Raw genomic sequence first — 24,745 nt, forward strand, 5'->3', positions numbered from 1 at the left:
CAAGGTGGGCAAGCCCCAGAGCAGCGTCCCCAGGTCCGACATCCACCAAGCACCGGGGTTTGGCAGCCCGTCCTGCAGCCGGAGCAGCTCTCCAGCTCCGGGAGCACGGCACGGTGTGTCTAATCCAGCTAATGAATTCTTCTGAAAGTCTTTTCCGCTGTAATTTAAGAGGGAAGTTGAACGCTTCATATTTTCAAGTGATTTTAAATCCAGAGGCTGATACAATTGTCTTGGTATTACCAGGTGCCTTTCTTTGTGGGCTGGGATTCGTCACAGTAAAATTAGGCATTTAGAAGCGTCTGTTCTGGGCTAGCTGCATAGACTGATCGGTGCACGCGGGCTTCGAAGGGGCTGATCCATCCCACTGAAAGCCCACGGACCCTGACTGAGGGATCTTCCTCTGACCCAGCCTGAGCCTGCAATCCTGCCTGTGGCAGCCCATCCACTCTCAAAACAGTCAGAAATTGTGGCAGCACAATGCTGGGGTGGGAGAGCATCCTCCTGCAATCGGGTCTCGCTGCCCTCCCCACCGGCAGCCTCGCCGGCCAGGTCTGCGGTTGCAGAGAGGGGCTGGCAACCCGTCCCTGAGCTGGAGCGCGAGGCCGCCAGCCTGAAAGGAAGCAGATACGATTCAGAGTCTCGTTAATGGGAAGGAGGATTATGCTAATGAGCAGCATTTGGCAGGGCCGGAGCAGCAGAGGCAAGAAGGAAGTGAGGAACTGTTGGTGCCATCATAAATCAGCAGCAGGCGGATTTACAGCCCCCGCACGAGCCAGAGCTTCTCGATGCTCCTGACTGCACACGAGCCTGGTTGAAGCTCCCACCACGGTGGGAGAAGCACCCCAAGATCACCTCCACAGCAGGATTGCCTGCGGTACGGTCTGTCGATGCATCGTCCAGGCTTAGCAGGAGCTGCTGAGCAGGGACCACCACCCCTGCCCATCTTCCTCTGCAAGAAAAGGTTTCTTAGAAGGGCTGGTGGCTAATCCAGGATTTAATTTGCCTGGGATTCACCCCAATAAGCAAGCCAAGCCTGCCGAAGAGCTGGGAGCGCAGGAGGGGCTGACGTGCCGCACTGCTTGGTCAGGGCTTCACCGAGCGTCTCTCCACCACTGCTTGCGGACGGGGACCTTGGGATGTCCCCTTGCAATACCGGGGAGCACGAGCCAGCCCAGGGCTTCTGCAGGAAGCAGGGAGTTAAACCAAACTTTCCATTTCCAACACTGTGAGGCCTTGGAAGGAAAGGTTCGGATGGACTCAAGCAGGCTGGAGAAGTTGAGGCCATCCTTTCATTCCTCCAAGGCTCCGGACTCAGCAAGCTGCCTTCTCTTTTGTGCGAGCCACCGGGACCGCACAAATAAATTGGCACCGGCGTGCTAAAAATAACCGCAACCAATAGCTCCATCATTTATATCCATAGCAACATTGTTTAAAGCCTTTTTCCTGCCTGTGGGCTGTCTCACACTTAGCGATGAATGCCAAGCCGGGGATTGGCAGCTTTCATAAGGAGCCAGAGCCTGGTGGAGAATCAAACGCCGGCCCCGAATGTGAAGAAGCTGCAACTTCATGCTATTATTTCTGGGCATGTTCATCTCACAAATGGTCTTTAGTCATAGGCTATTATCATGATGATAAGCCTTCGACTCTGAACTCCTAAAGCAATAATAAAACCCAAAGCCGTTGGCATTTGTGCCATTTAAAATCCACTCTCCTTGGGGAAAATTATCCTTTTAATGATTATTAAGCCATTTTTCTCTAGCGTCACCCAGTCTTGGAGAGCTTCCAGAATTTATAAGTAACATACAACCATTGAAACAGAAAGAAGATGGCTTTTTTATTATTATTATTTAGGCCTGGCCTACAGATCCCATCGCTTCTCTTGCCTCCGTTAGCCGTGGGTTCATCAGCGATCAGGGCAGGCGAGCAGGAGGATCACCTAGCACATGTTCAGTTAGCCAAGAAGCTCATCCCGCCTGCCTCGTGCCACCCTTGGAAGATGATGGGGCCAAACGGGTCCCCATCGCGTGTCCCCTCCAGGAGGAAAAAAGCCCCAGCACCCATTTAGGATCATCTGCCCGTCACACTCGGCTGTCGGCACGGTTCCGCTCCTGCACCAGGCGTGGGGAGGTAAGGCCAAGCCTAGCTGACGTTGCCACCTTGGGCACGCTTGCAAAGAGCTATTTCAGGAAGACAAGGTGCCGTTTGCATCCTCCTGAAGGGAGGCGAAGCGAGGAATCAACCGAACTCTCCTGAGACCCCGGGCAGCACTTCTGAAAGGTGGGCTTTCAGCGATGGATAAATGAGAATGCACGCCTTGGGAGCGTGCCTGGAAGAACATCTTGAAAAAGAGCAGTTGGGCAGAAAACCACAACAAAATGTCTTTTGGTTTTTTTCTTTTTCCGATACAAAGGGGTACAAAAGTTTCCACTAACATACAGCTATGACCATTACACCAAGACAAGTTCTGACCTTCTCCTTCACGCACGGTTCCTGCTATTACCAATTTGGACGGCGGCTCACTTTCAGCAGTAATTTCCTGAGCTGCCAGAACCGTGTTTCTGGTCGCTGGTCAGTGAAGTGTGCTTCACTGAGTTGCTTCTCCGTGCATCTCACCTTGGAACATCACAGGGAAGGAAGGATGTGACTGTATCTGCGTGGGAAGTATTTGGGGAGTGTGAAAGTTTGGTGCAGAAAGGTGTTACTGGGATAATTTTAATAGGCGACTGTATGTACGAAAGCACCAGAGTGAAGGATTTAGCATTTCAGTACGTTTTTGTGTGTTTTGCAAATTTATAAATGGGCGCTTTGGATGAGAAGCAGTCAGGAATACCCAGGGCAATCTGTTTCTCCCCACTTTACCCCAAATCCCTAAGACTTTTCTTAAAGGAGCACATCAGCTGCAGGGGGAAAAGAATATGGGGAAAAGTTTCGCAAATCCACAACTGCTGGATCGATGGGAGAGAGGATCAGCGTAGCAAGTTTTCCCACTCCAACCATCCCAGAGACCTGGGCTCAAGACCCAACTGAGGTTGTCCCCAGCAGTACGTTGGCCTCTCGTAACAACTCGGGTTGCAGCTCTTCCACTTTGCATGACCAGTACGGAGCCCGATGGTGTTTGCCGCCGCGTTTGCACATCGCTCCCCACACATGTGCTTGGGTGGGCATGACGACAAGGCTGTATTTTCTGACAAAGCCAGTGATGCACTCAAAAACAGGAGCGACAACCCAGAGCGAATGTCCAAAATAGCTGAGCTGGGGCAGGGAGAGATCTGCCAGCCCCTGCCTCCTCGCTGTCCCTGCCCTGCCCTGCCTGCCTGCATCCTGCTGCCCGCCTGCAGCCCGGCTTGTTGCTGTTTTCTCTTCTGCCAGCAGCAAGCCACTCATAGAAATGCAAATCTGCTTTAATTAAGGAGGCTAATAAACAGCAATTAGAATCCCAGCTCTTACGCCGATCCCTTGGGGTGATCCCCTCCTGAGGGGGCGGTCCCCCTCGCAGGGCTGTTGGAAGAGTGGGGGACACGCTGGTGCCACCAAGCTATCCTCTCCTCTCCCACCCCTTTTTTCCCAACCCTGTCTTCAGGATGTCCACCAAGGCAGGACAAGGACATTTCCCTTCACAAGCCGGCTCAGCCGGTGCGTTCGGCCTCGTAGCGCTCAGGGAGAGCCTTTCCCAGCCAGGCTGGGCTCCTTCGGCATCCGAACGGCGCAGGAGAGCCCAGCTGATGGGGTCCCAAGGTTTTTCCAGGAGAAATTTCTCCGCAGTATCGGGGAGGCTCATTGCAGGTCCCTGACGGGTGGTTTGCAAGTAGCAGCTGCCCGTCAGTGCCTCCTTCTGCCCTCCTACGCTTCCTCAAGCCCTTGGGGAGCAATTAGCGTACTGGTTGCTTAACAAATCCGGGAGAGCGAAGCAGAGGAACAGCGGATGGGCTGGGCTCTTGCTTTGCTTCTGGAGCAAACAGCCCTTCTCAGAGGCCGGGTTCACCGAGGAGATTTCCACAGGGTGATTTAATCGCCGTCCAACACCAGGGAGGAGAGATGGGGAGACCCTGGTGCTTTGCAGAAAACCAGCAGAGCCTTAAAGCAAAGCCCCCACTCTGTGTCCTTCTGCATCACAGGAGGCGAGGGGGCTGTTGCTCCATCCCTCTCCCTCAAAGCGGGACGCCGATGTCCCTCCGTCTGTCCGCTAACACCCACCCCATCGCCCCCAGTACTTTGTATTGCAGCCACCCGTGCGAGATGCCAGCAGCCCTCTCCTCTCTTGCAGGGCCACCCATCATCTCCAGCACCCAGACGCAACACGCCCTGCACGGCCAGAAAGGGCAGATCAAGTGCTTCATCCGCAGCACCCCGCCGCCAGACCGAATTGTGAGTAGCGTCCCATGGGGCAGCACCTCACGGGGCACGGTGGGTGCCCTGCACACCTTAGGGTGCCCTACGGTGGGCAAACCTGCCCCAGGCTGACCTCTCTCTTGCTTGGCAGGCTTGGTCCTGGAAGGAGAACGTCCTGGAGTCTGGGACCTCCGGGCGCTACACGGTGGAGACGGTCAGCACGGACGAGGGCGTTATTTCCACGCTGACCATCAGCAACATCGTCCGGGCCGATTTCCAAACCATTTACAACTGCACCGCCTGGAACAGCTTCGGCTCCGACACGGAGATCATCCGGCTCAAAGAGCAAGGTGGGCATCGCTGAGGAACCGGTGGGGGCTGTTGGGCAGCGGGAATTAGCACCTGGCTGGGCTGTAAGAGTGGGGAGATGCTGTGAGAGGTGGGAGATGCTCAGAAAAGCTCTTGGGATGTCAAAGAGGAAAATAGGTAGGGCAGTGAAAATGCTCTAGGTCTGCTAGCTGTAGGATTGCATCCTTAGGGTACCTGGTCCTGGCAGAGAGTCAGGAGGTGGGACAAGCCCTGCAAAGTCTCTGCTTGATACGGTATTGCCCCACTTTGCCTGTCCTGCTGAAGTTGGAGGGCACGGGCCGATCCTGCATCCCTCGCTCCTTGCCCCACGGCACAAGGTGATGCCACTGCCACAGGCTGGAGGATCATTTATAGCCTTAGAGAAACAGGAACGGCTGCTCCTACCAGACCCCACTGCTCCGCGGTGATGGGAGTGAGTGGGAGGAAGGCGTCTGGGCTGGTGGCAACCCTCCACCCCGGCCACCAGCCACCATGCCAGCACGTGTTTTGCGGGGCTGGGCTTACCCAGGCAGCCTCGAAGGCACCTCGAGCAACTCTCAGGGGATGGCCAGGGGATTTCCACTCTCGGGGCTCTCAATAGCAAAGGAGGGAGATGGCTTTTGTGAGGAACACTTAGCTCCTGGAGGGACTCCAGTTCTCTTCTATTTTATTAAATGCCAGGGCAGGCAGGTGGATTGTTCTCATTAAGCCGTGATTTATAGGCAAGGCTGCCGTCCAGATTAAATCAGAGCTAAATGAACCCCTTAAAATTAGCCTTGGGCTTCTTCCAATGCAAACAGAGCTAGTGGTTTTTCCAGGTCGTCTGCCAGTCAGCGGGAGCGCTCAGCAGCAAGTCTGGGTCCCAGCGGAGGGTGGCCGGGCAGCCGAGCCGGGTCGGAGCCGGCCGCCACAGCATCCCAGTCCACAGCCAGCTCCGCATCCGAGATCCGAGAATCCCTGCTAGGCGATGCAAGGGAACATCCCTGCGCTGGGCAGGGGGACGCTGTAGGGTGGCTGAGGATGCCGTAGGGTGGCAGAGGACATCCCCTTCACGGGGACATCCCTGCGCTCGGAGGAGAAAGCGCAGCAGAGGGCTGAGCGCTCAGGAAGACTGGCGTGTGCGCTTGGGCTGTGCAAGGCTGTGGACACTTGCTTTATTTTCAAACAGGTACGGAAATGAAATCAGGAGCTGGTATTCAAGCAGGTATGGAAATCATGAGCTGACGGTGAATGTGAATTGTCCCCAGCCATTACCACACCCAAGGACCCGGCGTCCTCCTCCTGGCCCGGCAGCTTTCCGGCAGGGCAGGCAGGGCACGGCAGGGCAGGAAGGGGCGTAGGAAAGCTGCAAGGCACTGACTGGGGCACGGACTGGGAAGCTGGAGCGGTCCAGTCTCCGCTCTGCCACTGACCCGCTCTGCAACCCAACGCCGCCTTTCTGTGCCCCAGCTCCCCAGCCACTGAGAGGGAGATAATATTATGCAGCCACGTTTTAAAGTGCTGCAAAAGGGACCACTTAAGTGCTATTATGGGGCAAAAAAGAGAGAGAAGTAGAAGTTTCCAGGGTCATTTGCAGACAGCAGCTTGTCTCAGCATCCTGGGAGAGTGCTAGCCAGCATCCATGGCAGCCAGAGCAGGGCTGAATGGATATTTGGGCAGATGCTGTGGGATGTGCTGCCCTTGTGCCTTCCTCATCCTCTGCGCCAGAGTAGGGTTCATGGGAGAGCGCATAACCAGCAAACTGCTCCTCGTCAGCTCGCCCTTGTCTTCGGGACGCGGTTTACCATCCCAGCCGCTGGTCCCTGTCACTGTCCCTTTGTGGTCACCTTTTTTTTCAGCCCAGGAGACCCCCAGGCACTTTCTCCACCCTGTTCCCCGCATGATTCGCCATCATCTTCAAGCAGCAGCATCCACCATCGCTACCTGCTTCTCACTCAGCTCTGCATTGCAGATCCCGCTCCCCCAAAGCTGAGAGCCAGCAAGAACTCCCAGGCACCCCAGGCTCCTGTTTCCTCACCCTTTCGCTCTATATTCCCCCGGGAGAGCCAAAAAAATCCCACGACGAGTTACCACCGTCAGCGGGAGCACTGCCTAGCAGGTAGCTTCAGGGTACCCAGAGAAGAAAATCCCAGTTTCTTCTCACTGTGGCCCAGCTGGTGTGTTGGAGGATGCTGGTTTTAGGATGAACTCCTTGGTGCAGCTGGAACCAGCTCCAGCATCTGCTGCCTGAGCTCCAGCTCAAGGCTTTGAGGCACTCAAGGGGACTTGCCTTTTCACCGGGGGCTCCAGGGGAATTCCTGGTGAGCGCTTTCGGCAGGTTTGGCGGTCTGCTCAGCGCGCTCCATGAGTCATGTCACCAGTGGTCCAGCTCGAGTGACAAGTGACACATCAAGGGACCGGCAGACCAGGCAGAAAATTCATGAGCAAGCAAGAAACTGAAAAGCATCAGCATAAACCACTAACTAAATCACTTGAAGCAAGCAGCTAAACGGGGAAGATTAAAGGCTCTTTTTAGGTCAAGTGTGAGCAGAAGAGGCTAAACTCAACCAGCGTAATTTTTTTATCACCCTGCAGTTCTCAAAGCAGGGCTCAGGACCCACAAGGCCCTATAGCCACTGCTAAAGGGTAACATGAATTGGCTTTTATAACTCCCCTGCCCCAGCTGGGATTAGATAGCAATGAAGAAACCCTTTGCTGACTACGTGGGAAAGACGCTGGTGGAATTACAACTCCCCCCAGTCCCATCACTAAGGATGCGTACCCCTTAGGAAGGCTGAAAAGCACAGGAAGGAGCTGTGATCTCAGGTCCAGTATGAAATTCGTGGTCAACACCAGCTCCACATCGGGGGACTTGATGATCTTAAAGGTCTTTTCCAACCTAAATGATTCTATGATGGAGTAGGGGGACTCAAGATACCACCCTGGTATTCAAATCGTTTCTAATTCACCCAGTCGAGTGTCAGCCATCAGGCTGTCGGGCTTTGCTTCTCAGCTAGATCATCCATGTGTCCCCACGGTCCAGCAGCATTCACGTTCCCCACCTGCACAGGCGAGGAAGAAAGAGGACCACCTCTCTGCATCCATTTTTCCCTAAATTTACCCCATCCATCGGCCAGGCAGGGGCCCCGAGGAGAAAACACACGTTGGAGGTGTGCAGGAAAGCAGTGAGGATGCTTAGCCAGCCATCCTGGAAAGGGTTACCCCTCTTTTGGCTCGTTGTGGGTTCGCAAGAGCCTACGGGGTGCTTAAAAAGAACAGGAATGGGGACCTATAGATATCTGCTGCTTTTGGGGAGAGAGTCTTCGGGATGCGGTTTATCATCCCAGCCAACGAAGGCAATTTGGGGTACCCAGAGCTTTGGCGTTCTGCGAGCGGGAGTGCTGCCTGTCCCTGCCTGGCAGTAATCCAGAGAGCAGGCACCAACCCAACGCTCGCCGTTAAGTAGGAGCTGTGCTTTGAGGGACTGGAGGAACTGAGCAGGGAGATAACAAGGCTCTTGGGCTGCAAATCTGACCCTCTCACCATAAATGTGATTTCATATTCCACCCTCCCCGCACCTTGCAAGCTGCTGCCTGGATCTGCGCAAATAAATCAGCTTTGCTGGCTGAGCCTCGGTCTGAAATCTCCGCCGGGAACCCAACTACAAAGTTATCGGAGGCAGAAGGACGCAAGCGCGTAACCCCTGCTCTGCAGCAGGCTCTGCTCCCCCGGGCTGTCTCCCGCAGACCCCCGCCCGCACATCCCCACCCCGCAGCCCTCGCCCGGGCCTCTGCTCATCCCCGGCACGGCCGTTCCTCCCATCCCAGTCCTTGTAGGACCCTGAGGGGTTCGGGGAAGGATGACAGTGTTGATAAGCCAAGGGAGAAGGCAGGAGATTGGGATATAAAACAGGCAGAGGCTGTGAATGATGGCTCTTGGGTTAATTCATCCATATATACTTAACAGCGCCTCTAAGACAGCTGAGCTACCGCCTCTGGCAGGCAGGCTCGGTGCCCGTCTCCATCCCTCCATCCCGGCTCTAACCTCTCTCCCAGCCTGCTCTGATGCCATTTCTCTTTCTTAATAATATTCTTTTGCACTTTTCATCCTTTAGAGCTACTCATTCATTAACCCGCAGGGCGCTATCGAGAGCAGTTGTTAACCCGCTCTTCTGGCTCCCTCTTCTCTCCCTGCAAGGGGAAACTGAGGCACAGAGAGGTCAGGGCTTGCACAAAGCGCAGCACGCGCCAGTGTCCCACGGGCAGCCCGTGCCGGCGTCACCCGCGCAGGGACGAGGGAGCGGGGAAGGAGGTCCATTTGGCCCCAAAACCCTCCCCAGGCTCATCACCGAGCCGCTTTCCAGTAGCCGGGGGTGGGTCCCTTGGGGGAAAGCCACCTCTCTGACCTTCATCCCGGCTTCATGCTCCCCTCTCCTTCCTCTTGCAGAGTCGGTGCCGATGGCGGTGATCATCGGAGTGGCCGTGGGGGCCGGCGTGGCGTTCCTGGTATTGATGGCCACCATCGTTGCCTTCTGCTGCGCCCGCTCCCAGAGGAGTAAGTGTCTCTCCTGGCCCCCCCGGCATCCCTTCGGGTAGGGCTGGGGCGGAAACCTGGGGCGGGGGGGGGCGAATAGAGGGGCTTGCAAAGCAATTAGAGGTTAAATTTAATGACGTAGCACCAGCACAGTCTACTCCTCGTGTTGGTCTACCAAACGCTCAGCACCACTCAGCTGCTAACGGCAACCCTGGGGGAAAAGGGAAGGGTTTCGGAGCACGTGGAAAAATATGCCAAGGTAAACGCTAATCCCCGTTAGCAGCAGAGGCAGCTCGGGAGGCATGCAGGGGTGTCCTGGGGGCACGGGCGTTGCAAAGGGACCTGCTTTTAATCCCTCCCTTGGAGAAATCCTGATGTCCAAGAACGAGAAGCATCCTCACCATGCCACATCAGTGCTTAAAAACCCTCCTCGGTTTGTGCTCTCTGTTCTGCTTCTGGTTTAAGTCCATTTTCTCGACGTAAAATGAGTTATTTCCTAGGGGGAAATTACACCCAGCTGAGGGGTTTTACATGGGACATGTGGCTTTCAAAGCCTGGCTGCGGTGGAAATACAAGTTAAAGCGACATTAGAGACGCAGGTAGAGGAGAAGGAGGAGTAAACAGCGTGGCATCATGTTGCCTCATTAAAAAGACACTGGGAAATTAAAGGAGGATTGGTGGCTGAATGAAAAGGCATCAAACCAGGAGGGAGAAGAGCGTGATTGTCTGGAGCATCTCAGGCCACGGGGGAGAAGAGGAGATACTCAACGGTGCTCCCGGCTCGGGAGACACGTGGTATGGATGCCGGGATGCCAAGCTCTGTGTGTGTGTGCCAGAAAACCCAGTTGTTTTTCTTTTCTTTTTATTTTTCCCCCTCTTGATCATTTGCAAAGCAATCAAAGACACCAGGCTCCTCCTGGATGCGGATATGAACACACAGCCTCCCGTGGCAGAAATGTGTTTAATTTTAAGAGCGATAATGATGTCTCTCCCTGTTTTATCCCGGTTTTTTTGAACTCTCGCAGCCTCTATTAGCAAGTTTTAACAAATTAAATGGGGGGCAGTCATTAATCTTCCCTTTTGGGGGAGGATTGCTGATGGGCAGGACCCAAAACCGTGTTGTGGAGATCATTCGGCAGGGATGGGCGATTCGAGCACCTGAAGAAAGCAGGGGCCAAGCCGTGTTACCGTATCAACGGTCGGACGTGATCGGCCGTGCTTTCCCCACGCCGCATCATTCGGAGCAGGGGCGAGCATGTGGTTCGTTATCTGCCTCTTATTTGATGTTACCAAACGGTGCGGGGTTCTTTACAGGACGTACGATTTAACCCTAATGCCGTGGCAACAGATCAAAGACAGGGTGTAAGTGCCAGGTTTTAGAGTCCCTCACAAGTTGGAAGCGTGCAGAGGATGGGGAGGTCTTTGGGAGAAAAAGCAGGGCTTGTTCTTCCAGGAGGGGACAACCCCATCCCACTCAAATGCCTTGTGTGATTCATCCCTTGGATTCCCGGTAATAAATCAGGAATAAGAAGTGTTTTCCTCACCAAGGCTAGGAAGATATGTATTGGGAAGAGGGTACTGGGGTCGTGGTGGCGTGGCAGTGGTTTAAGTCCCTTTCCTCCGCTGTCTTTCCAGTGCTGTCCCACTTAGAAAGAACTTTTTGGTCTCCTATATGCAATGAGTTGCTGGGTCTGGGCATCTTCCCAGCACGCTTACGGCACCATTGCTGTTCTTCAGCTCCTCCTGCAGTGTCAGTCCCTGCTTGCCATGCCCTGGGGAAAGGTCTACAGCATCCCCGGACCAGAGCATGGATCCCTGTGCTTCCCATAAGGCTTCTTTGCTACTTGGCTTTGGGATCAGAGCAAGCGAGCAGGAAGAGATCATCCAAGAGATCAGCAAAGATCCCTTCCCTCCCCAAAGTAAAATAGGAGGAGGAATAGCTCAACCTTTTCCGGAGAGCCGGACCCAACGTGGGACGCCAGCTCGGGGACAGATGCTTTGCCGGGTGCTCAGTAGTGCTGCCGCTCGAGAGGAGCGGGATGCGGTGGTGCTAACGAAGCAAATCCTGGGTGCAGGTGGGGTTCCCCGGCCTGAGGTTCCTGCAGGGAGCAGAGGGTGCTGGTGGCAGTGGGGCTGCTTGGTCCCCCATCACGTGGCTCCAAAAGCCACTTGGAGCTCCCAAAACAGGGTCCCTCCTTGGTTTTTAGGGGAGCTGGGAGCATCAGCAGCTAAACCAGCCCCTGAGCGACACTTACGGTGCAAAACCCTGCCGGGGAGGACTTGGCTGTCCCAGGGCGAAGGGCTTTTATCCCAGTTTTGCAGGTGCTAACGCAAACTGGATGCTGTGGCTGCTATCTCCAGCAGCAGGTGAGCATTAGGAAGGTAGAAGCACCAGGCTGAGAAGGTGAGGAAAGGACTTTCATCATGGTTAGTGGTGTGAAATCAGCAGAGGTATTACAGAGATCTGCTCAGGAGTGATGGGACCAGCAGAGCACTTTGATATCAGGAAAGGGACTCATTTCCTACCAGGTTGACTGCAGATCCCTCTCCCAGGACAAATACTGGAGCGTTATTGCATCATTTAAAACAACAGCCTGCAAACCAAACCTGGCAGCAGGCTGCGGGGACGGCTCCGCACGGCTCCCGGCGGAGAGGACAAGGTGACCCAGCAGTATCTCTGGAGAAGGCATCTCCTGACGGCTGCAACCGGCCGCTGACCGCAACTGATGGCACTGGGGGATGCAATTCCTGGCCTTGCTTTGGGGAGATGCAGCAAAAAAATGCACCGGCTGCAGACACACCGAGCCTGGAGGCTCGGGAAAAGAAAAAAAAAAAGAAGACTTTACCGCACATCTGTTGTTGTATCTTCGGTGACTTAACGGCCCAGAGTTATTTAAGGGGGAACACTCCTAGGAGAGGATGTGCAAGACAGTAATTAGCTTCTTGTGATGAAAGATGGAAGCTCCGGCACCAACACCGTGGTCCCAGCAAGAAAAAAAAAGGAAGAGCAGTAGTAACTCCCCAGCGAAACCCTTTACCTTGCACCCTGAGACTTGGAGACGTCTGTGGGTGACAGCAGGGCTGCAGATATCGAGGGCACGGGATGCTGAGGTGGATTAATTCAAGGATGGAGCTTCAAGCCGGTCTTGGTTGCGTAATTCAGTTTGGTTTACGGATAAAACCACCGTCTCCTCCTGCGTGCTCCAGCCTTTGCTGGACTGAGTCGGTGCAGTCCCGGCTGGGCAGGGTGCTGCCGGTTCCCTTGGCTGGAGGTAGATCTGACGAGCCCAGCGGTTCAAGGCAGGTTTAGGTCCAGGAGGGTTGGCACAGCCATCCTGGGAGGTGAGAGCCAGATCATAGGCTGAAGCCCGGCTTCAAAGCTGGGAACTGTTTAGATCTCGCTGCTCAGATTTGCATCCGTCTCTGCTTTTCATCTCAGATTTGCCTGGCCGTTTCTGCTCCTGCTGCTCGGTGTCTTTGGTTTAATTTTGCTTAAATGACTTCTTCAAAGCACACCTGACACCTTCAGGGAAGGCAGAGAGTCTCTCCAGAAATGTTTCTCTCTGCCCTGCATGAGAACGGGCTGCTTGGAGCAGCAGCCAGGGATGATTTCGTTGTTCCCAAAGCCCTGGCTACATCTTTGTTCCTTGCTTGGGCTATTCCATATGCAGCTGCACCCCAAACCTGGGAAAGGCTTTTCTCAGGGGCTTCCCAGCACCAGGGAAGAGCTGGTACGTCCCTCAGGAGCCGTATTTCATGTGCTCCCCGAGCAGACGCTGTAGATCAGCAGTCTGGACAAACAGCCCACCATCTGTTTGAGCAGTCCTGCTGCCGCCCAGCCCCTGTGAATAGCACCATGAGTACGGCAGAGACTAAGCAAGCTCCCAAAGGAATTCAGACGGAAATCTGAGCTCCCCAGAGGTGAAGGTTTCACATGCCCATCCCTTACGGCAATGCAAACGTTGCTCCCCCAATTCTCAGATGCGCTCGCTGAGCCAGGGTTAATTTTCCCCGGTGCTGCTGGACATCCTCGGTGATCAGTTGGGTCCCCGAGGATGCTCCGCGATTGCCTTCGACTAATCCCTTCTCCATCTCGCTCATTGCCCAGATCTGAAAGGTGTGGTTTCTGCCAAGAACGATATCCGCGTGGAGATCGTACACAAAGAGCCGGCCTCGGGCAGGGAGACGGAGGAGCACCCAACCATCAAGCAGCTGATGGTAAGGATTTACTTCTTCTCCCCGTAAGCAATTACTCTGGGTAAGTGTTTGATGGTAATGAGCCCCGGCACATGTAGTTCAGTGCCGTAATCCCCACTCAAGGCAAAGATGCTCTTCCAAAAATCTTGCTCTGGAGATACACATTCTCCTGCCATAAAAGCTCCTCGAGTGAAACTTTGCTAATGAGGAGGGAGAGCTGGGAGAGGTTTATTGCAGTAGCCCAGCTGCCCGCCGGGCTAATTGCAAAGCAAATTTGCCACCTCGCGTGGGGAAAGAGCTGCAAACTGCAAGTAGACATGCAATAGGTGAGCACAATATAATAATGAGCTAATTAGCCAGCGGGAACTGCGCTCTCCTGAATGCACTTTAGAGAGTTGTACGTGCAAAATTAATGTATGTGCACGCAGTTGGTTGCGGATCGCTAACGCCGGGGGTGTGGGTCCAGCCTGGACCTGGGTCTGTAGTAACCTGGGAGGTGTCACCTTCCTGAGGCCTCCGCCTTTGTCCGAGGGGACCAAACGACACAGGCGGGGCAAGATCTCAATCATCAGATTGAGATGCCAGGGAATTCCGCTTCAGCCCATGGACCGGCGCATCCTTGCAGCCCAGCCACGGGCTGCTCCTCTCGCTGGCGTCGCCGCTCTTCACCGTGTCTCAGCCCCAATTTGCCTTTGCTTTTGCTTGCTGGTGTCGTGGCGTAGGTGACAAATGGAAGCTGAATAAATGGCAAAGAAAGGCGGGTGGCCGTAAAAGGTGAGAGAAAAGAGCAGATGGGAAAGGGAGAAGGGATTGAAGAGGCTGGAGGCTGCTTTCTAGGCTGCTGGGTGGTTTTTTCCTGCTCTAACCCTCCGTTTTTTGGGCAGCGTTTGTAGGCATCGGTATGCCCTGCCTGCAAAAGCTGTTCGATTAATTCCCGATGGAAAGGCTGAGCATCGTAGGGTGGGCAGAATCAATGTCTGCCGGTGCACGTATACAGCAAGGGAGCCTCAAAATGAGAAGGCAGGAGGAGATGGAGATCTGGCATGTTACCCCAGCACCGCTGAGGTTTCTGTGCGAGACCCTTCGTTCCCGGTAGGGCTTTGCCCCACGGAGTCTGCAAATCCACAGTGGGATTTGCAAGGCTTCGCTCGGTGGGAGGGCAGAGGAGGCTGGGACGCGGGTTTGGAGCAATCTGCTGAGATGAAGGGGAATGAGGAGCTTCCTCTCCGTAGGACCCTCTACCACCATCTGTATGGACGGGGATCAACAGCGCCAAGCCCAGATCTGGCTTCCAAAGGAGGGGCTGAAATCAGCCCAAACGCTGCTCGTGATTATTAACCAACAAGCTGGAAGCACACACGAAGCCTCAGCAAAGGAGACAACCGAGCAACATCCACCACTGACGAGTAGATGAGGAAGGAGATGGTCGTGGGAGGCCGGGCACAGGATCTTGCAAGACATCGTGGGGACTTTCTTAGATTATTTGCCAGAGCCAGAAGGTGATTTCACATCAACGTGTGCCCTTGATGAGCCTGGTACCTGAGCACAGAGCTTTGCTGTGCATATTTCAATAGGGATGCTGGAAGGATGGAAATGGTGCAGAAAAAAAGACAACATTTATTTGATAGCTGGGAAAAAAATGTCTTACGGGGAGAAGTTTACAGAGCTCATGTGTTTTAGCTTATCAGCAAGACTTGTGAGAGGTGGTTTGGTTACAGCACGGTATAAAGGGGCTATTTAAGCGTGAACAGAGTAGGCAAAGTCGAGCACTTTTAGATGCAACATGACAGAGCGTAACAGCCTGGCTGCTGAACCGGGAGAAGGTGATTCTCCCCTTGTCCTGGCCAAATCCAGGCGCTTTTCCTGAAGATACTTCAGTTGGAAATAACACTATTGGATCAATGCTGTCCAAGAGGTTGGAAGAGATGGTCCAAAATCTCTGACCCTGGTGTTGGGCGCATTTGGCACTAGCTGGGACATCCTACCTTGCAGGGAGAAGACACCAAAGCCCCCCCCGCCTGCCTGGACAGGAGCCTCCCCAGCCTCCTCTGTCCTAGACTGGAGCATTTCCAGCAAATACTTCCCTATTTGTTCTCTTCTCGAAGTCCCCGGGGACCCCCACTCTCCCTCATCCCGCTCCTCGCTGTTTCCAACAGCCGGTGTGAGCAGCCTCCTCCGGCCGTTAGAGATGCAGGCTTCGGATGCTGACCAGGTTCCTGATAAGAGGCTCCGAGTTTGTCAATGAAATGACAAATCAAGTCAAAAAAAATTCATCCTTGCTAATGAGCGGTGATGAGACCTCTCCGGCAGGCGCAGGGGGACAATGCACAGCATCCCTTGCTTGCTCCCTGCCCTTACCCCAAGACTTTCCTGCTCTCCCTCCTCCCCGTACCAGCATTATTTCCCCCGCTGCTTCTTCGCTTGCCTTCCCTAAGCTTCTTGTGATATTTCCAGCCCGGGCTCAACCTCGACGGCGTCCTCTGAAATGATCTCCTCGCCCTCAACAATGTTCATAACACCTTGCAGTTTAATATCAACTGCGAATTTCATTAACATGCTGGGTGCTCGCGCGGAGAGATCATTAATGCAGATGTTAACGAAAAGCAAGGCCACGCTTGCAAACAGCTCCCCTCTGCTCAACACCTTGCTGCTTCGCATCAGCCTTTTCACTCCCCGTCCCGGACCCTTGGCCAAGCCCGGGGTCCAGCGCGGCCCGACCTGCTCCTGCCGAGCTTCGGGAGCGGAGATCCACCCTCTGCACTGCGGATGGTGCCTTTGCTCCTCGGTTTCCCACGGTGCCGCTGCCTTGCCGGAGCGTTTCTGGCTGCAGAGTGCCAGCGTGACTCTTCTTTCCCCCTCTAAATGCTATTGCATTTGTTATTCTTCAGCCATCTGTGACCTCCGCAGCTCTCTGTGCTTTTCACAAATAATTATTCATGCATCTATAAATTCATTAACACCTTAGGATACACGTCATGCTGTCTGATTTGCATATGTTCACATTGTCTCAGCGCCGGCTCTCCCTCCCGCTCTCGGTTAGCTGTTCTGCCAGGCGCTGCCTACGGGCAGGGAAAAGGCTGCCAGTCCGCAGGGGCCAGAAAGCAAACAGCAGCCAGTGGCTGGAGGCAAAAGAGTCCATTAAAGGGTCTGATCCTCGAAAAAATAAATCACAACAGCAGCTTTTTCCCTCCTACCAGGGTGCATTGCATCGGCACACCGATTCGGCTGAGCCTGCTCTGTGATTAGGAGGTTGAAGAGCATCGTCAGCTCCGACGTGGCATAACCTCCCCTGTTATCATGGCTGGGTGATTGGGTCTTATTCCTGGCTGATTGGACTGCATGCCTCAGTTTGCCCATCTGTGAAATGGGGCTGATGATCCTAAAGGAGCTGTCCCCACTGCCGGGAGCAATCGTGATAAAGACGATCCCAAAGTGACCGGCAGGCAAGAGCATCCCAAGTCAAAGGGGGTCCAGTGCGGCCAGGTAGCCCCAGGCATCACCTTTGGTTCATATTTGGGGCGGAACAGTCAAAATAACCCATTCAGTAGACAGGTTGCTGCTCTTTTCCTTGCTCACCTTTCTTTCCTGTCCCCATCTTGAAACCCTGTCGTGGATAGCGTGGGAGCGCACTTCACTCGTAAGAGAGAAGCAACAATATAGTTTATTGATATAAACCAGTGAGTTAACAAAGTTCAACGGTAAATGCAAGTGGTTCAATTAGATTCGATGGCAAGGTCCACTTGATTATTTACTGCAGAGAGGACAGGGTCAGACCAAACTGTCTGACCCTCCCGTTGAGTCTTGAGGTTCAAAGAGGACCCCCCTCGCTTTCTAAACTCCTTCTCAGAGCGGAGTCTAGGTGCGGCTGGATCCAGCCTTAATCCCAGACTTGGTCAACGGTTTATGTCTAAAGGATTATATATGCGCGATCAATCCTTTATATCACTTCGCCAAGGTTTCCAAGTTTGGCATGCAAAGTTTAGTCACTTACCGAGAATCCGTTGTGGCAAGGAATCTCTCAACCTCGAGGAGTAACCTTGAGAGGCGTCCCTACTCGAGGGGAGATCCTGGCGTGCAACCCGCTGCCGTGCAGGAGAGCTCCAAGGGCTCCTGGGCTGCTCACTATTTCTGGGGGTAAGGTGATTGACTCGTCGTCATCTTTGCGTACCAACCACAGAGTTCACATTGACCAGCACTGTGGTGAGCTGGGCGGATTGCTCAAATTAACCCTTGGCTATTGCGTTATTATCTGTCTCCCCCAAATCCACTTTGGGCGGGATGCTGCCGTCACGACCCCCACTGGTGGTTATCACAGAATCGCAGAATCACTAAGGTTGGAAAAGACGTGTAAGATCATCAATCCAACCATCAACCCAACCCCACCATGCCCACTAAACCATGTCCCGCGGTGCCACGTCTACACGTTCCTTGAACACCTCCAGTGATGGTGACTCCACCACCTCCCTGGGCAGCCTCTTCCAATGCTTCACCACTCTCTCCGTAAAGACATTTTTCCCAATATCCAGCCTGAACCTCTCCTGGAGCAACTTGAGGCCATTTCCTCTTGTCCTGTCCCTTGTCACTTGGGAGAAGAGACCAACACCCACCTCCCCACAACCCCCTTTCAGGTAATTGTAGAGAGCGATGAGGTCTCCCCTCAGCCTCCTCTTCTCCAGACTGAACAACCCCGGTTCCCATCAGACTTGTGCTCCAGACCCCTCACCAGCTCCGTCGCCCTTCTCTTTATCGCCTTTTTTTAATGGCTTTTTTTTATATCGCTTGATAAAGGTCAGGTTGGGGGGGGCGGGAGGGAAGCACCCCATCACCAACCCATCCCTCGGCTCCGAGGGCTGTTCCCAGGTTGTTCACAGCAGATTGACGCCGGACACATTTTCCACTCAGGAACTCAGCTCAGATCCCCACGGAAGAGGAAAAATCAAAAAAGCAGGGGTGAAATTCAGGGCCAGGCTGATTTCTACCTGCAGCCCAGCTGTCACGGCATCATTTTCTCTCCTTTTCTCCCCAAAAAATGCTCCAAGTGCCCAGCGGCCGGTGCCGCTGCGGCCCTGGGAAGCACCAGCAACCCCCAAGCTGGCAGATCCAGGCTTATCTCCACTTACCCCCGGGACATTCGCCCTGCGCAAGGTCTGGATCAGAGCTGGGTTGCACCTCCACGACATCCGACCTGGCCCGGGAGGCTCACGACACGTCCCTCCCGCACAGCCGACACCTTCCAGCGGCACCGGCATCCGCGGCGGATGCTGCTGGCAGGGTACCGGCTTGGGCACAGCACCATGCCAGCGTGCCCGTGCTTCCTCCAGCCAGGGAGAAGACGACCCACCACGTAAAAAGCGTTGGTGACCTTTGCAGCTCGTGGCTTGAGCTTCACGGGGTCGCAGCGGAGCTGGGCCACCGCGAGATTTGGACGTCTCCCGTGAGCGTAGCACAAGGCAGGTAACGCCTTTAGGGGTGATTCGTGCTGGGGTGCGTCAAGGCAGGTGCCGTACGAGCACGGAAAAAGGCGGCGTCTGCCACAGCAAGCTCCCAAGAAAGGAAAAAGGATGCGAGGAGGATGGCAGGACGTACCGCAGGCTGGCTGGCATCACTCCACCGCCGCTTTTGCCCAGCCAAAAAGCAACATTTTGGGGACGAGGAGATGCAGCTTCACCGGGGAGCGTTGGGATAGGCAGCACAGGCGCTCGGGGGGGGCTCACGTCACCGGCTGGTGGAGGCAGGAGCCGGCGTTTGTAGGTGATAAACCTACAAAAGCCAGCTAGGAAATCCCAGCGGGTTGTGGTTTTTTTTATTTGTGTGTTTGTTTCCTCGCCGGCAGCCGGTCCCCGCTGGGAGCAGAGAAAGCCACCATCTCAGGAATCTATTAAACAACATCCCTCGCCCCTGGTAGGGTTTGACCCACACTAATTTGAGTGGCGTCCAATTACCACGGCAAGCGGGAAATGTTATAATTAAATAGGGTACGAGGGAGGGGGAGGCACCTCGCCCAGGGCGAGGGGCTCGCCCTCGAGCCCGCCAGGTCTGGGTGGACGCTCAGGGACCCGGCCGGGGACTCCGGAGGGACCAGCGTTTTAAAAAACATATTGTCTCCGCTAATGAAAGCGAAGAATTTAATATCCGGTCTGTCGGATTCGACATCCCAGCTGAAAGCGGCTTCATTTGGCGGCGTTAAATGAGGGCGTGCTCCAGCGGGCAGAGGATTAGGAAGCGCGGCGCTGGAACTGGCCACTAGTTTCATAATTTAAGCGCCGTTTCCCTGCTTTGAGTGACCTTGAGATGTCACTTTGCTTCGTAGGGATGCGCTCCCTTGGTGGTAGGAGCCAACACACACAGCAAAGCCGATGTGATGCTTCGTAACGGGGTGGGAGTGTCACTCCTTTGCAGCAGGGGAAACTGAGGCAAGATGCGGTGATGATTATGGATGCGGTTCGTCGCATCCCTTAGCCATGTCGGTCCGGGAGGGACCGGCGAGGCTTGGACATGGGAAATGGAAACGGCTTTACACCACAACCGGGATGCCCGGCCTCAATATGCACTGTTCTTGGGATGGCGAATGCTGCCGGCGCCCGGCGCTGCCAAGCAGGATGAAGTCTTGGCGCAGCGTTCCCGGGATGTGGCTGTGCCCTTGGATTGGCGCTGGCAGGAGGGGGAATGGTGGGCACGCGGCTCTAACGGACGGCTTTATCACCAGCCATCTGCATGGCAGCAACGCGGTCGAAGGACGAAAGCATATTGATGGTGTAGCCCAGCTGGAGAAAACCACGGCTCCGGAAAAAAGTCCGTGCGTGATGCTGGGAGCATCCCGCGTCTGTGCCGGCGTCCGCAAGCACATTACCGGCTCGTAGTTGCGCACTCGGACATTTCAGGTCACTATTTTGATGCGTTTTCCTCTCCTCCGCTCTTCCCACTGCCTCTGCGTCCGTAATCCCCATTAATATTGGTAACGGAGTTAACTTTTGTTAGCTTCCGTTAGCTCGCTCGTGTTTACTCTGCGACGGCAACGAGAGGAAGGCAAGCTAACGAGCGTCCCGCCGCCCACTAATTAACGGCGCGAGATCGCATCGGGGTTAAGCCGCCGTGCAAACTTTAATAAAGGTCGCCTTAATGACCGGCTGTAACGCGGGAATTGGAAATTAAGGGATGCGACGGAGCTTTATGGACCGCGCTCTTCGCTTGCGCGGAGGCTCGGTGCCCTCTGACGGCGCGTGGGCTCACTGCAAGCCCCAGTGTGGATGTGGGGAGCCCCCAAATCCATGGGGTGCAGCCGAATCCACAGTATCCCGCCAGCCCCGGGGAAGGGCAGGGTCCCCGCGGGGCTCGAGGAGCATCCCGGTGCCTGGACCACTCTAATCATCATCACAAGAGTCACCATAAAATGGCTTAAACCGCCCCGACAAACCTGATTTATTAATTCTAGGGAGGTTTTGCCACTGGTAGGACTGTCCCCTTGATTCTCACCTACCTTTGTCCCCTCTCCATCTCCGGATCCGGCCCTGGGAACATGGGACGCCTCCGCCGAAACCCAGCCAAGTCCAAGGAGGAGAAGCGGTTTCTCCTTTTCTTTCTGAGCCAGGACCCGTGAAACCCTTTCGATGGGTTTAATACGGCCGCGTGCATCCCCATCCCATACCTTTGCGGCGATGCTTTAGGGGATTTAGGGTGTCGCTGGGGCTGGCGTGCAAAAAAAAAAGAGCAAAAAAAAAACCCTCCACGTACCATTTTAGCGGCCCAAATTTAATCCTCGGTGACACTTGTATTTACCCTGGTAAATCAATGGCTGTTACAGGCTTTTTTTTTCCTAGGAAAACTCACGTACTTTAATTTATTGCATTTAATAGCCATATCAAAGGCTTTCAGGAGATGAACAGAAAGTACTGCAGGGTGAATTTCCACAACCACTTACCATTTTAAAAAGAAGACGAGAAGTTGGGCAATAAAAGGTGATTTTTTTCGGGCCGATATGGGGCTGTGATCAGAGCGGCTGCGATCCCAGCGCCGGGGCAGGGAAAAGCAGGCTGGAGGCGCACGATCAATACGGGCGAAGATAAAAAAGGCAGCCGAGAAATCGGGTGATAATTATTCCGCTTCTGCACAACCCCACCTTGCTGAAGGAAGGGTAATTAAAGCCATGGTCTAATTAATGTGTACCTGGCCCCCCCGCCCCGGCCCCGAATCGCGGCCAACCTTCAAAGGAAAACTAATGAGGCGGAGAGAGGTGGGTGAAGGCAGCACGTCGGGGCGGCAGCATCCATCGCCGGGGAGCTGCGAAGGAGCAGCGGGAGCAAAAATTGACTCAAATCAAATCAAAAGGAGCTTTTCCAGCCCATCCATCCTCCCTCCTGACCCGCTGGGCCGGCACAAGCCCCAGCCGCGCTGGCGGGGGTCGGGGTGGGTGAAGCCTTCAGGATTCAAATCTTTTGAGAAGAGCCAGAGTCGGGGCGGGGAGGGGAAAGGAAAAAAAAAAAAAATTGAATTAAGGCTTTCACGTTCATTACAGCATCGTGGCAATGCCAGAACCTAGTTGGGATTTTGAGATGTTAGCGGCCAAGTTCGGCTTAGGAGGAAAGGATGAGAAGAAAGAAGGGAAAAAACAAAAAACAAAAAAAAATGAAAAAAATGGAGATTTGGGGGGGGGTGTTTTGGGCAGGTGGGGTGCAGCCGCAACATTCGCCATGGCACATGTAGATAATTCACTTTCCACATCAGCCCGGCCTTTTTAGTCCTAAATAGAGGGGAAAAACAACTTGTAACCCAAGGAATCGCATGGCTTTTGGGCAGCCACCCGTCTCTGCTGCCCTCCGACACCGCCCCGCTGCGGTGTCCCTGGGCAAGTCCTTTAATCCGGCTCGTGGCTGACAACTTCTCTATGTCACGGGGCTGACGGCGGGCATGGGGCTCACACCACGCGGCGTGGGGCCACCCAGCCTCGGTGTGGGGGGGGGACAGCGGGTGCTTGGGGGTGCTGATACCTCCCTGCATCCTTTTCCTAGATGGACCGGGGGGAGTTTCAGCAGGACTCGGTGCTGAAGCAGCTCGAGGTGCTCAAGGAGGAGGAGAAGGAGTTTCAAAACCTGAAGGTGAGCTGGACCCTGGGGATGTGGGCCCCCCCACTCCATCCCCAGCCCCACGGGCAGATGTGGCTCAAAACCCCCCCAGGACACTCCTGCAAGAGGGGCTGCGGCATGCGGCCAAGGCAGTTGCACCCCGGGGTGCTGAACACCCGTCCCCCCGTGCCCACCGCAGGGCAGGACCGGCTCATCCCTTGCCCAGCATTGCTTCTTCCAGGCTTTCTGTCCTTGTGCCGTGTCCCTTGGTGTCACCAAGGGTGGCCGGTACCGCAGGGCGGGCCTGTATCTGCGCAGGGAGGGATGCTCTGGTACCCCCGGTGCTGTTTTCTGGTTGCAGCACCCTTTGGGAGATAAAAAGGTGTGTGCCAAGAGAGTGGGGGGCAAGAGGCACCCGCGCCTCCCTCTGCCCCGATTTGGAGGGGGCTGAGCGGAGCGGGATGCGTTGGTGGCACGAGAGGATGCTGTGATGCTGCGGGCAGGAGGGGTTGGGTGGCCGAGGGTGCCCTCTCACGGGTGGATGAGCTGGGTGGGTGCCCCGAGTGCCGGCACACAGAGGGAGGGTGGGCACCACCAACCTTCCCCCTGCCCTTTCCCACTCCGCAGGACCCCACCAACGGCTACTACAGCGTGAACACCTTCAAGGAGCACCATTCCACCCCTACCATCTCGCTGTCGGGCTGCCCGGCGGACCTGCGCCCCGCCAGCAAACAACGGGTGCCCACCGGTATGTCCTTCACCAACATCTACAGCACCTTGAGCGGGCAGAGCCGCCTCTACGACTACAGCCAACGCTTCGTGCTGGGCATGGGCAGCAGCTCCATCGAGCTGTGCGAGCGCGAGTTCCAGCGCGGCTCCATGAGCGACAGCAGCTCCTTCCTCGACACCCAGTGCGACAGCAGCATCAGCAGCAGCGGCAAGCAGGACGGCTACGTTCAGTTCGACAAGGCCAGCAAAGCTTCCGCCTCCTCTTCCCATCATTCCCAATCTTCTTCCCAAAACTCAGACCCCAGCCGACCCCTGCAGAGGCGGATGCAGACGCACGTTTGAGCCCCACCGGGGATTCTCGGGACCCTCCACGCGGGCACCGTGGACAATCGTGCCCGCCGGGAGCGGCGGTGGGAAGAGACCCCCCCACCCCAGAGCGGAGCTGCAGGGTGGGGGACCAGCCGATCACATCGCGCCCCCCCCGCCCGCCCCGTACATGCTAAGCACAACCCCGCCAAGGACGCGCCGAGCCCCGGGGAGCCGTCCCCTCCGCGGGGCTGGGGATGCCCCCGGCCCAACCACACGCACCCCCGCGCCCCCCCAGCCGCTCGCCTCCGCTTCCCGCTGCCCTTTCCCACCCGGCTCCTTCCCTTCCTTCTTGGTGTTCGGTGTCCATACTTATAGAGTGCGTTTTGGGGGGGTTGGGGGGGCTCCCGCCACATGGGACGGAGTTGAGGGGGGGGGACATTGGTGGGATAGGGCCCCCCCCACACCCCAGGAAGGACCTCTCCGCGCTGTATCGCGGGAGCACAGCGCCGCGGTCAATACAAGAGGTGTTTCTCGTGGCACGCCTGGGCTGATGGCCGCCCCGCGAGGACGCCGGCTGTTTTGGTGACGCTTTGCCCCAGCGTGGACCTGGCCTGGAGTTTCAGGGGTGCCGTGGCCTCGCCGTGGGGTCCCCAGGGTGGGGAGGCTGTGAGGGGAAGGGTCCCCCCTCTTTGGGGACGTAGGCACTGCGGGTGCCCGGTGGCAGAGGGAAACTGAGGCACGGGGCAGCCGGGGCCCCGCAACTGCCACCGTGGGAGCCAGGAGATGGGGCGTCACGCCGGGGACACGGCAGGTAAGGGCCAGCTGAGGGGACACAGGGACACGTTGGGGGGGGCTGTATTGTGCATAACTGCCCCCTCCCCACTGCGCTGCCCCAGACTCAGCCCACACTCACACTCGCCCCAGTGCTCGCTCACACTCACTTGCACCCCCCCCCCCCCCCAGGAGCACCCAGCCCAGCCTCACCAAGACCTTTATTGGGTGCTAGGAGCCCTCGACACCCCCATCCATGGGTCCCAGGTCCCCCCCAGCCCCACGGGGGGCAGAGGGGACCCTGTGCCAGGGCAGGGAAGGCACCGCTCAGTCCCCTCCTGGGGGGGGGACGGACACCCCAAAACCCCCATCACCCTGGAGCCGAGCACCCTGCCGGCCCCCCCACCCGAGGCCACCCGTCACCAACGCGAGTGGCACGCGCACCCCGGGGGAGGCTCCACGATAAATAAGCTTTTAAATTAATTAAATTA

The 24,745-nt window shown here is 55.7% G+C and overlaps 1 protein-coding gene across 1 annotated transcript in view; it reads left to right on the plus strand.

The window, feature by feature from the left end:
• Positions 1 to 23,516, plus strand: part of KIRREL3 (kirre like nephrin family adhesion molecule 3) — a 134,298-nt gene extending 110,782 nt beyond the window's left edge. Inside the window, exons 11-17 of the mRNA XM_059829567.1 lie at positions 4,265 to 4,365; positions 4,481 to 4,679; positions 5,846 to 5,881; positions 9,103 to 9,210; positions 13,298 to 13,407; positions 22,392 to 22,478; positions 23,073 to 23,516. Of these exons, the coding sequence (XP_059685550.1) occupies positions 4,265 to 4,365; positions 4,481 to 4,679; positions 5,846 to 5,881; positions 9,103 to 9,210; positions 13,298 to 13,407; positions 22,392 to 22,478; positions 23,073 to 23,516 (1,085 nt within the window). The remainder of the gene's footprint in view (positions 1 to 4,264; positions 4,366 to 4,480; positions 4,680 to 5,845; positions 5,882 to 9,102; positions 9,211 to 13,297; positions 13,408 to 22,391; positions 22,479 to 23,072) is intronic.
• The last annotated feature ends 1,229 nt before the right edge of the window (positions 23,517 to 24,745 follow it).

Source organism: Gavia stellata, chromosome 26 (genome assembly GCF_030936135.1).
Source record: "Gavia stellata isolate bGavSte3 chromosome 26, bGavSte3.hap2, whole genome shotgun sequence".
NCBI lineage: Eukaryota > Metazoa > Chordata > Aves > Gaviiformes > Gaviidae > Gavia > Gavia stellata.